General features: G+C 48.0%; 1 protein-coding gene across 1 annotated transcript in view; it reads left to right on the top strand.

Annotated features, from left to right (window-relative positions):
• The window catches only part of LOC144480398 (thrombospondin type-1 domain-containing protein 4-like), a 226,786-nt gene that overhangs the window by 77,914 nt on the left and 135,842 nt on the right, over window positions 1-13,030 (top strand). Inside the window, exon 7 of the mRNA XM_078199803.1 lies at window positions 2,922-3,058. Coding sequence (XP_078055929.1) covers window positions 2,922-3,058 — 137 coding nt within the window. The remainder of the gene's footprint in view (window positions 1-2,921; window positions 3,059-13,030) is intronic.

Below are 13,030 nucleotides of genomic sequence, written 5' to 3'. Positions count from 1 at the left end.
CTCCTGACATATCCTTTCCTCCACTTCCCGTGGGCTGTTGGGTGGTCTGTAGTACACCCCCAGCATAGTGACTGCATCCTTCCTGTTTCTGAGTTCCACCCACAGCGACTCAGTACATGACCCCTCTAAGTTGTCTACCCTCTGCACCGCGGTAATATGCTCCTTAACTAATATCGCTACTCCCCCACCTTTTTTAGCCCCTCCTCTGTCTCGCCTAAAACACTTATACCCCGGAATATTCAGCTGCCAGTCCTGTCCTTCTTTTAACCAAGTTTCCGTCACCGCAACCACATCCAAATTCCGCATAAGCATTAAGGCCCTAAGTTCATTTGTTTTACCCGTTACGCTCCTCGCATTGAAGCAGATGCACTCCAGACCTCCAGGCCCACTCAGGTCATCCTCCTCCAGAGTGCTCCTCTTCTTAGCTAGCCTTGCCCTGGCCCCCAGCTCAACCTCAGCCTCAGTATTTACTGACCTACTGTTTTGTTCCCCACCCCCCTGCCACACTAGTTTAAATCCTGCCGAAACACTCTAGCAAAACTCCCAGCCAGGATATTTGCTCCCTTCCAGTTAAGGTGTAACCCATCCTTTCTGTACAGTTGCCATCCTGACTTGAAGATTTCCCAGTTATCTATGAATTTAAAACTCTCCCTCTTGCACCAGTCCTTTAGCCACGCGTTCAACTGTAGAATCTCCCTGTTCCGAGCCTCACTTGCACTAGACACCGGGAGCAGTCCAGAGATTGCTACCCTAGAGGCCTTACATTTTAGCCTAGCACCCAACTCCCTGAATTTCTCTCGTATGACCCCCCTGCTCTTCCTACCTACATCATTTTCACCAATGTGTACAATCACATCCGTTTGACTACCTTCCTTTTTACATATGCTTCCTACCCTCTCGGAGACATCCAGTACCCCGGCACCAGGGAGGCAGACTACCATCCTGGATTCTCGTTCACTTCCACAGAACCGCCTGTCCGTGCCTCTAACCATTGCGTCCCCCACAACTATCGCTCTCCTAAACCCCTTCTTTCCCTTCCGGACCCCTGAGCCTGTCTCCGTGGAGGCGATCTGGTCCTCGTGGCCTATCCCTGGAGGGTCATCCCCCTCCACAGAATCCAAAACAATATACCTATTTTGGAGGGGGACAACCACAGGGGATCCCTCCACAGACTGCTCACTCCCTTCCCTTCTCCCATCTGTTGCCCATCCCTTTCTTTTATGGGAGACTGCCACTGGGGTACTTTCTGGCACATCACCCTTCTGACTATTACCCCTCCTAACCGTGACCCACGTGTCTTCCTTCCGAGACCCTGGTGTCACTACCTGACTATAACTTCTATCTATTAATCTCTCATTTTCCCTAACTAAACTGAGTTCATCGAGCCTCAGCTCCAGCTCCCTTACACGATCCTTCAGGAGTTGCAGTTCCACACATCTGGCACAGATATGGACTTCCGGGAGGCAAGTCGTCTCCAGGAACTCCCACATCCCACACCGAATGCAGTATACTGGCCTCCCACTCATACCAGCCATGTCCTTTTTAGTTTTTGGGAGATAAAACAAAAAAGGGGGTGTAACAGAAGAAAAACAAACAACCTTCCTCGCCTTCGCCGAAGCCCTGTGAGCCAAAGCCCTTATAGCTCACACTCTGCTTCCCACTCACTCCACTGCCCGCTCCCGACGCTGCCCGCTGTATACTGCAGCCTACCTTTTATACTTCACGCGCTTAAAAAACCCTTCCCAAACTCCTTAGCAGCCCACTTCCAGTTTTCATTTTAAACTTAAAATTCTACTGCAAAAGTAAAGGCCAAAAAAAAAACACACACTTAGCTGACTAATTAAATAAATAAACAATTCAATTAATCTCTCACCAGCACTGCTGCCTCTAATCACTCCCTCTCAGCTTGCTCCAGTGGAACAATGGTTCCACGCATAACTTTCCTCCATTGTCCCTGAGTGGGCTTACTCTTTCTCTTGCTCCTAATATATGCATACAAAGTCTTGGGATTCTCCTTGACCCTGTTTGCTAAAGACATTTCATGGCCCCTTTGAGCCCTCCTAATTCCATGTTTAAGTTCCTTCCTACTTTTACTATACTCCTCAAGGGCTTCGTCATTTTTAAGATGGCTAGTCTTATCGTATGCTTCCTTTTTCCTTTTGACTAAGCTCATGATTTCCCTTGTCATCCATGGTTCCCGAATCCTGCCATGTTCTTTCCAACTTTGACTGAACACCGCTAATTCATGAATGTACAATGCACAATTATTTAAGCCTTGAATAACCTTTGTATTTAGTCTTTGAAATGTTGCGGATGCATTCTTCATCCCAAACGACATAACTTTAAATTGATAAAGTGCATTTGGGGTCACGAATGCAGAGACATCTTTTGCCCTCTCAGACAAAGGTACTTCTATTTTTGTGATTGATTTAGACTGTCCAACTCTTTCAATACAATCCTCCAACTGTGATATTGAAAGCCAATCCCTCCTGGTGATGGCATTCACATCCCTGCAGTCCACAATCAACTCCCTGCTTTTACTTTTTTTAAATTCTTAATTTTCCACAATTCTTAACATTTGTCTCCCATGTGGATCAAAATCTAACTCAACGTTGAATATATTCAATGACCCAGCTTCCACTTCTCTTTGGGGTAGAGAATTCTAAAGATTAATGACCCTTGAAGAGAAGAAATGCCTCCTCATGAAGTGCTATTATAATTACTGTCCAAAGTAGCATTATTAATGACATTTTCTTGTTGGACTTGCAATAGGAATCTAAATTGTCCTATTGTCATTAGATATGTGGTTTATTATAGTTACTATCTTGTTCCAGTTTGACTTGAGGTTGGATTTTAATTCATGTTTGGCTTCATCAGATGTGAGGTTTTAATTAATGCCTTGTTTCTTTGCTTTTTTTAAGTCCGTGCTCATCAGAAGTGTGAACTAAATTGCAGGGCGGTTGGATACCGCTTCTATCTGCGTCAGGCTGACAAAGTAATTGATGGAACACCATGTGACCCTAATGCAACATCTCTATGTGTCTCAGGACAATGTAAGGTAAGGCCTTTGAAGAATTTGAAGACATGGAAGGTGCAGACTGAATCTTGCTAGCTTTTGGACTCCTATCTGCTTATTTGGGTAAATTTATTTTATTCTTGGATGGTATTTGCTGCTTACTTTTTCAGTTGTTAAATAGTATGGTGTGAATACATGACATTGCTACAAAGAATACATCGAGTGGAATCTTTCTGTCCGACCATAAATTCTTGCGCTGTGGAGTACGGCTGGCTTTTACACACAATCATATGCTCCCTGCCTCATTAGTTACGCAAGAATGTGTCCCATGTCAAGTCTCGTGGCAGGATGGGCGGGAAGTTGGTCAATCCACCAAGCGCCATATTTAAAAGACACTCAGACAAAATGTCCTCTTCCCCAGAGATGGCCACAGGAGGCCATCCCAGCTGACCATTGTGGCCTGGGAGGAGGTACCCAGGATGATCATTGCTTCAGATATCAGAGGGACGTTTTTTACACAGAGAGTGGTGGGGGCCTGGAACGCGCTGCTAAGTAGGGTGGTGGAGGCAGACACGCTGGCATCGTTTAAGACTTACCTGGATAGTCACATGAGCAGTCTGGGAATGGAGGGTTACAAACGAATGGTCTAGTTGGACCAATGAGCGGCACAGGCTTGGAGGGCCGAAGGGCCTGTTTCCTGTGCTGTACTGTTCTTTGTTCTTTGTTCGTGGGGTGCAGAGGAGGACTGCCTTGCAGTGCAGGAAAGGGTCAGTGATTTAATCCACACCGTTAGGTTAAGTGTATCTTCTACACCTTCAACCCAGCTCATCACACCTGTGTTTGTCTCATGGGACCTGAGTATCAATGGCAAATCCAGCATTTCTTTTGCCCATCCCCAGATGGCTTTGACAAGATGGTGGGCTGCTGCCTTATTGAACCCCTGCAGTTCATATGCTGTGATATTTGCAAGGGAACTGAGGTGTTTTGACATAGCCACAGTGAAGGCACATAGGAGCAAGAGGAGGCCATTTGGTCCTTCAATCCTGCTTCGCCACTTAATATGACAATAGCTGATGACCAACTCAGTTACCTGTTCCCACTTTCCCCCCCATATCCTTTGATCTTCTTCGCCTAAGAGCTATATCTGACTCCTTCTTGAAAAAATACTATGTTTTGGCCTCAACTGCTTTCCGTGGTAGAGAATTCCATAGGCTCAACATGCATCTTAGCTTTAAATGGTTTACACCATATCCTCAGAGTGTGACCCCTGGTTCATAGAATAGAATCTCTGCAGTGCAGAAGGAAGCCATTCGGCCCATCGAGCCTGCACTGACAATAATCCCACCCAGGCCCTATCCCCATGACCCCACGTATTTACTCTGCTAATCCCCCTGACACTTAGGGGCAATTTAGTATGGCCAATCAACCTAGCCTGCATATCTTTGGAGTGTGGGAGGAAACCGGAACACCCAGGGAAAATCCACGCAGACGCGGGGAGAACATGCAAACTCCACACAGTCAACCAAGGCCGGAATTGAACCCGGGTCCCTGGCGCTGTGAGGCAGCAGTGCATTCAGTTCTGGAGTGCCCCGCCTTCGGAACATCCTTCCTTCATCTACTCTGCCTAGACCTGTTCGATTTTATAGTTTCTATGGGATTGTCCCTCATTCTTCTAAACTCCAGCTGACATAATTCTGACTGATTCAATCTCTCCTCATATGTCACCAGTCCAGGAATCAGTCTGATGAACCTTCGCTACACTCCCTCCATAGCAAGAACATCCAACCTGGCTGTGCCAACTTGATGTGGAGATGCCGGCGTTGGACTGGGGTAAACACAGTAAGAAGTTTAACAACACCAGGTTAAAGTCCAACAGGTTTATTTGGTAGCAAAAGCCACACAAGCTTTCGGAGCTCTAAGCCCCTTCTTCAGGTGAGTGGGAATTCTGTTCACAAACAGAGCTTATAAAGACACAGACTCAATTTACATGAATAATGGTTGGAATGCGAATACTTACAACTAATCAAGTCTTTAAGAAACAAAACAATGTGAATGGAGAGAGCATCAAGACAGGCTAAAAAGATGTGTATTGTCTCCAGACAAGACAGCCAGTGAAACTCTGCAGGTCCACGCAACTGTGGGAGTTACAAATAGTGTGACATGAACCCAATATCCCGGTTGAGGCCGTCCTCGTGTGTGCGGAACTTGGCTATCAGTTTCTGCTCAGTGACTCTGCGCTGTCGTGTGTCGCGAAGGCCGCCTTGGAGAACGCTTACCCGAATATCAGAGGCCGAATGCCCGTGACCGCTGAAGTGCTCCCCAACAGGAAGAGAACAGTCTTGCCTGGTGATTGTCGAGCGGTGTTCATTCATCCGTTGTCGCAGCGTCTGCATAGTTTCCCCAATGTACCATGCCTCGGGACATCCTTTCTTGCAGCGTATCAGGTAGACAACGTTGGCCGAATTGCAAGAGTATGTACCGTGTACCTGGTGGATGGTGTTCTCACGTGAGATGATGGCATCTGTGTCGATGATCCGGCACGTCTTGCAGAGGTTGCTGTGGCAGTGTTGTGTGGTGTCATGGTCACTGTTCTCCTGAAGGCTGGGTAGTTTGCTGCGGACAATGGTCTGTTTGAGGTTGTGCGGTTGTTTGAAGGCAAGAAGTGGGGGTGTGGGGATGGCCTTGGCGAGATGTTCGTCTTCATCAATGACATGTTGAAGGCTCCGGAGGAGATGCCGTAGCTTCTCCGCTCCGGGGAAGTACTGGACAACGAAGGGTACTCTGTCCACTGTGTCCCGTGTTTGTCTTCTGAGGAGGTCGGTGCGGTTTTTCGCTGTGGCGCGTTGGAACTGTTGATCAATGAGTCGAGCGCCATATCCTGTTCTTATGAGGGCATCTTTCAGCGTCTGGAGGTGTCTGTTGCGATCCTCCTCATCCGAGCAGATCCTGTGTATACGGAGGGCTTGTCTGTAGGGGATGGCTTCTTTAACGTGTTTAGGGTGGAAGCTGGAGAAGTGGAGCATCGTGAGGTTATCCGTGGGCTTGCGGTACAGTGAGGTGCTGAGGTGACCGTCCTTAATGGAGATGCGTGTGTCCAAGAATGCAACCGATTCCGGAGAGTAGTCTATGGTGAGCCTGATGGTGGGATGGAACTTGTTGATGTCATCATAGAGTTGTTTCAGTGATTGTTCACCATGAGTCCAAAGGAAGAAAATGTCATCGATGTATCTAGTGTATAGCATCGGTTGAAGGTCCCGTGCGGTGAAGAAGTCTTGTTCGAACCTGTGCATGAAGATGTTGGCATATTGAGGTGCGAATTTGGTCCCCATGGCTGTTCCGTGTGTCTGGATGAAGAACTGGTTGTTGAAGGTGAAGATATTGTGGTCCAGGATGAAGCGGATGAGATGTAAAATTGCATCTGGAAACTGGCAGTTGTTGGCGCTGAGCACTGAGGCCGTTGCAGCAATGCCATCGTCATGGGGGATGCTGGTGTAGAGTGCCGAGACATCCATTGTGACGAGGAGTGCTCCTGGTTCAACTGCTCCATGTGTGCCGAGTTTCTGTAGGAAGTCCGTAGTGTCGCGACAAAAGCTGGGGGTTCTTTGTACAATGGGTTTCAGGATGCCCTCGACATAGCCGGAGAGGTTCTCGCACAGGGTCCCATTGCCCGATACGATGGGACGGCCGGGTGTGTTTGCCTTGTGTATCTTCGGGAGGCAGTAGAGATCTCCAACGCGGGGAGTACGTGGGATGAGAGCACGGAGGGTGCTCTGAAGGTCCGGATCAAAGGTCTTGATCAGAGTGTTGAGTTGACGGGTGTGTTCTTTGGTTGGATCTGTGGGTAACTGTCTGTAGTGTTCCTCGTTGTTGAGTTGTCGGTACACTTCTTTGCAGTAATCCGTTCTGTTCAGTATGACGATGGCCCCTCCTTTGACTGCTGGTTTGATGACAATGTTGCGGTTGGTCTTGAGAGCGTGGATGGCGTTACGTTGTGCTTGGGTGATGTTCGGGGCTGTCTCATTGATCCACTGGAGCAAGCTGAGAGGGGTGATTGAAAAGCAGCAGTGCTGGTAAGAGATTAATTGGATTAATTGAATTGTTTATTTATTTAATTAGTCAGCTAGTGTGTGTATTTTTTTGGCCTTTACTTTAACAGCAGTTTTTCAAGTTTAAAGTGAAAACTAGAAGTGGGCAGCAAAGGAGTCTGGGAAGGGTTTTTATTTTAACTTTAAAAGTCAGTTACCTGGGTGGTTCCCCCTCAGTAGTAGTTTTTTTTTCTCTCGGGCCCCTAGCCCTATAAATTGGTGCAGAGGAGATACCCGATCCTCTACACTGGTAGAGGATCCCACCCTTCCATCCTCCTCTAACCTAATTATAAGTGTGGGGAAGTTTTTTGTTTTCTTTTTTTCTTGCTGGTAATGGCTTCAGGGATGGCAGTTCAGGCAGTATGCTGCATCTCCTGTGGGATGTATGTGGTGAGGAAATCCAGTAGTGTTTCAGGAGATTTTAGTTGTAAGAAGTGCATTAGATTGCAGCTTCTGGAGGAGCGTGTAAAGGAGCTGGAGGGGGAGGTAGAGGAACTCCGCATAATTCGGGAGGCGGAGGTGGAAGTTGATAGGAGTTATAGAGAAATAGTAACTCCTAGAAATGAGGCTTGGGTCAATGCCAGGAGGAGGGGTAAGAAGCAATCGGGAAGACAATCCCCTGGAGCGGTTCCCCTCCATAATAGGTTTTCGGTGCTGGAGGCTACAGTTGAGGAGGAATCAACTGAGCATAGAGAGCAGATCTCTGGGGGTGAGCCGAGTGAGAAAGCTCAGGTGGTTAGGGGCTGTAAAAGACTGGGCCTTGTGATTGGGGACTCCACAATTAAGGGGACAGATAGGAGGGTCGGAACTAAAGGTAGGGACTCAGGGTTGGTGTGTTGCCTACCAGGGGCTGGGGTCCGGGATGTGTCTGACAGGGTATTCAGGACTCTTAGGGGGGAGGGAGATAAACCACAAGTTATTGTACATGTGGGGACACACGACATAGGGAGGATAGGGGAAGGGGATATTAGGCAGGGATTTATGGAGTTGGGGTGGAAACTAAAGGCCAAGACTGACAGAGTGGTTATCTCTGGACTCTTGCCTGTACCACGGGATAGTTTAGAGAGGAATAGGGAGAGGGAAGGTTTGAATTCATGGCTGAGGGGATGGTGCAGGAGGGAGGGGTTCAGGTACTTAAGCAATTGGGGCTCGTACTGGGGAAGGTGTGACCTCTATGAGAAGGATGGTCTACACCTTAATCAGAAGGGGACCAATATCCTGGGGGGTAAATTTGCTAAGGCCATGCAGGGAGGTTTAAACTGATTCGGGGGGGGGGAGGGATCCTGAGTAGTGGGGCTGAAAGTGAGGGATGCATGGATGGGGACTGCAATGCACGGCATTGCAGAGGTGGGGTGGAGCAGGGTTTGAAATGTGTATACTTCAATGCCAGGAGTATTCGCAATAAAGTGGGTGAACTTGCAGCGTGGATCAGTACCTGGGACTTCGATGTTGTGGCTATTTCAGAGACATGGATAGAGCAGGGGCAGGAATGGATGCTGCAGGTCCCGGGGTTCAAATGTTTTAGTCGAAGTAGGGAAGGAGGTAGAAGAGGGGGAGGGGTAGCATTATTGGTCAGAGATTGTATCACAGTGTCAGAGAGGAGGTTTGATGAGGACTTATCTGTTGAGGTAGTATGGGCGGAGATTAGAAATAGGAGAGGAGAGGTCACCCTGTTGGGAGTCTTTTATAGACCTCCTAAAAGTTCTAGAGAGGTTGAGGAAAGGATTGCGGAGTCAATCCTGCTTAGGAGTGAAAGTAATAGGGCAATTGTTATGGGGGATTTTAACTTGACTAATATTGACTGGAATTGTTATAGCTCTAGCTCGTTAGAGGGGTCAGTTTTTGTTCAAAGCGTGCAGGAAGGTTTTTTGACTCAGTATGTAGACAGGCCAACTAGAGGTGAGGCTATATTGGATCTGGTGCTGGGAAATGAGCCAGACCAGGTGCTAGACTTGGAAGTTGGTGTGCATTTTGGTGATAGTGACCACAATTCGGTTACGTTCACCTTAGTGATGGAAAGGGATAGGCATGAACCTCGGGCCAGTGGTTTTAGCTGGGGGAAGGGTAATTATGAGGCTATTAGGAGAGAATTAGGAAACATAGGTTGGACTAGGAGATTACAGGGACTGGGAACGTCCGACATGTGGAGTTTTTTCAAGGAGCAGCTACTGCGAGTCTGTGATAGGTATGTCCCTGTCAGGCAAGGAGGAATTGGTAGGGCTAGGGAACCGTGGTGCACCAAAAAAGTTTCTTTGTTGGTTAAAAAGAAAAAGGAGGCTTATGTTCGGATGAGACGTGAGCACTCGGGTAGTGCACTAGAAAGCTTTAGATTGGCTAAGAGGGAGTTGAAGAGCGAGCTTAGAAGGGCTAAAAGGGGACATGAGAAGACTTTGGCGGATAGGGTTAAAGAGAATCCTAAGGCGTTCTATAGGTATGTCAAGAACAGAAGGTTGGTTAGGGCAAGTTTAGGGCCAGTTATAGATGGCAGAGGGAAGTTATGTGTGGAACCGGAGGAGATTGGTGAAGCATTGAACCAATATTTCTCTTCGGTGTTCACGCAAGGGGACATGAATATAGCTGAGGAGGACACTGGGTTGCAAGGGAGTAGAATAGACAGTATTACAGTTGATAAGGAGGATGTGCAGGATATTCTGGAGGGTCTGAAAATAGATAAATCCCCTGGTCCGGATGGGATTTATCCAAGGATTCTCTGGGAGGCAAGAGAAGTGATTGCAGAGCCTCTGGCTCTGATCTTCAGGTCGTCGTTGGCCTCTGGTATAGTACCAGAAGATTGGAGGTTAGCGAATGTTGTCCCATTGTTTAAGAAGGGGAACAGAGACTTCCCCGGGAATTATAGACCGGTGAGTCTCACTTCTGTTGTCGGCAAGATGTTGGAAAAAATTATAAGGGATAGGATTTATAGTTATTTGGAGAGTAATGAATTGATAGGTGATAGTCAGCATGGTTTTGTGGCAGGTAGGTCGTGCCTTACTAACCTTATTGAGTTTTTTGAGAAAGTGACCAAGGAGGTGGATGGGGGCAAGGCAGTGGACGTGGTATATATGGATTTTAGTAAGGCGTTTGATAAGGTTCACCATGGTAGGCTTCTGCAGAAAATGCAGATGTATGGGATTGGGGGTGATCTAGGAAATTGGATCAGGAATTGGCTAGCGGATAGGAAACAGAGGGTGGTGGTTGATAGTAAATATTCATCATGGAGTGCGGTTACAAGTGGTGTACCTCAGGGATCTGTTTTGGGGCCACTGCTGTTTGTAATATTTATTAATGATCTGGATGAGGGTATAGTTGGGTGGATTAGCAAATTTGCTGATGACACCAAAGTCGGTGGTGTGGTAGACAGTGAGGAAGGGTGTCGTAGTTTGCAGGAAGACTTAGACAGGTTGCAAAGTTGGGCCGAGAGGTGGCGGATGGAGTTTAATGCGGAGAAGTGTGAGGTAATTCACTTTGGTAGGAATAACAGATGTGTTGAGTATAGGGCTAACGGGAGGACTTTGAATAGTGTGGAGGAGCAGAGGGATCTAGGTGTATGTGTGCATAGATCCCTGAAAGTTGGGAATCAAGTAGATAAGGTTGTTAAGAAGGCATATGGTGTCTTGGCGTTTATTGGTAGGGGGATTGAATTTAGGAGTCGTAGCGTTATGTTGCAACTGTACACAACTCTGGTGCGGCCGCACTTGGAGTACTGTGTGCAGTTCTGGTCCCCACATTACAGGAAGGATGTGGAGGCTTTGGAGAGGGTGCAGAGGAGGTTTACCAGGATGTTGCCTGGTATGGAGGGGAGATCCTATGAGGAGAGGCTGAGGGATTTGGGATTGTTTTCGCTGGAAAGGCGGCGGCTAAGAGGGGATCTTATTGAAACATATAAGATGATTAGAGGTTTAGATAGGGTGGATAGTGATAGCCTTTTTCCTCTGATGGAGAAATCCAGCACGAGGGGGCATGGCTTTAAATTGAGGGGGGGTAGTTATAGAACCGATGTCAGGGGTAGGTTCTTTACCCAGAGGGTGGTGAGGGATTGGAATGCCCTGCCAGCATCAGTAGTAAATGCGCCTAGTTTGGGGGCGTTTAAGAGATCCGTAGATAGGTTCATGGACGAAAAGAAATTGGTTTAGGTTGGAGGGTCACAGTTTTTTTTTTAACTGGTCGGTGCAACATCGTGGGCCGAAGGGCCTGTTCTGCGCTGTAATGTTTTTTGTTCTATGTTCTATGTCTTGTGAGTGCGGCTGATGAATTTGGTGTTGACGCACCTCCTGACGGCTTGGGCATACATGTCAAGTCGAGGGCAGCGGCCTTCCGGAGGAGTCCAATTCGACTCTTTCCTCTTCGGATGCACTGCGGATCTCTCTGTTGGCTGTTCCGGTTCATTGGCTGTCTCATTGTGTTCGTTGTTGGCCTCTTGGGGTTTGTGGAAGAACTCCCTCAGCCTCATTCGCCTGATGAATTCCTCTGTGTCTGCTGCGAGACTGATGGGTCTATTTTGGTGGTGGGGCAAACATTAAGCCCTCGGCTGAGAACTTCGATTTCATCTGGTTGAAGTGTGTAGTCAGACAAGTTGACAATGGACTTCCCTGCAGTGGTACTGTTTTCTACTGTGGTACCGGGGGAGGCTTGGTTGCTGCTGGTGGTGATGCCGAGTTTCTCAAGTTTCCTGTTCTTGGTGTGCATGTAGATGGTGTAGTTCCTTTGTCTCGTCTGCTTGGCAGAGTTTCGCAGCTGGTCTGCGTCCTGAGCGCAAGCTGAGAATATGGATTCTATCTTGGTTTCCAGGCTGCGGCGTTTGCTGTAGAGTTGGTGTATGAGGTGGTTGAGGAGGGTGAGAGAGGTGCGACGGCAAAGTCTCTCAGCGTAGTCTGTGTTATAGGTTGACCTGAGTGGGTTCGTGATCTGTAGTCCTTTCGGTATCTTGCCTGCTTTCTTGCATCTTTGTAGAAACTTGATGTCTGTGTCGATATGCGCGATCTTCTTGGCGATCCTCTCCACTTGGAGCCGGCAGTTTGCGGTGTCGATCGTAGTCATGATGTGGAGATGCCGGCGTTGGACTGGGGTAAACACAGTAAGAAGTTTAACAACACCAGGTTAAAGTCCAACAGGTTTATTTGGTAGCAAAAGCCACACAAGCTTTCGGAGCTCTAAGCCCCTTCTTCAGGTGAGTGGGAATTCTGTTCACAAACAGAGCTTATAAAGACACAGACTCAATTTACATGAATAATGGTTGGAATGCGAATACTTACAACTAATCTAGTCTTTAAGAAACAAAACAATGTGAATGGAGAGAGCATCAAGACAGGCTAAAAAGATGTGTATTGTCTCCTGACAAGACAGCCAGTGAAACTCTGCAGGTCCACGCAACTGTGGGAGTTACAAATAGTGTGACATGAACCCAATATCCCGGTTGAGGCCGTCCTCGTGTGTGCGGAACTTGGCTATCAGTTTCTGCTCCGCGACTCTGCGCTGTCGTGTGTCGCGAAGGCCGCCTTGGAGAACGCTTACCCGAATATCAGAGGCCGAATGCCCGTGACCGCTGAAGTGCTCCCCAACAGGAAGAGAACAGTCTTGCCTGGTGATTGTCGAGCGGTGTTCATTCATCCGTTGTCGCAGCGTCTGCATAGTTTCCCCAATGCCAGGCGAGCTGTGGGGGTGCCTCATGTGCAGGGACAGATGTATTTGTGGTGGTAGTGGGGAGAAGATGTGGTCGCAGTGGGGATACTGGTGATGTTCGGGGGAAGGGGGGGAATGCTGGCAATGATTGAGGGAGCAAAGAGTGAAGAGAGGGAGATGCTGGCAATGAAGGAGGTGGGGGGGAAGAGTGGGAGATGTTGGTGATGGTGGAGGTGGGGTGAGAGGGATGGTGAGAGGAAGATGCTGGCAAAGACTGTTAGGGGGAGAGGGAGATGCCAGCGATGATATG

This window comes from Mustelus asterias, chromosome 29 (assembly GCF_964213995.1).
Source record: "Mustelus asterias chromosome 29, sMusAst1.hap1.1, whole genome shotgun sequence".
Classification (NCBI taxonomy): Eukaryota; Metazoa; Chordata; class Chondrichthyes; order Carcharhiniformes; family Triakidae; genus Mustelus; species Mustelus asterias.
The sequence above is the reverse complement of the archived record's forward strand: the minus strand, read 5'-3'. Positions and strand labels throughout refer to the sequence as shown.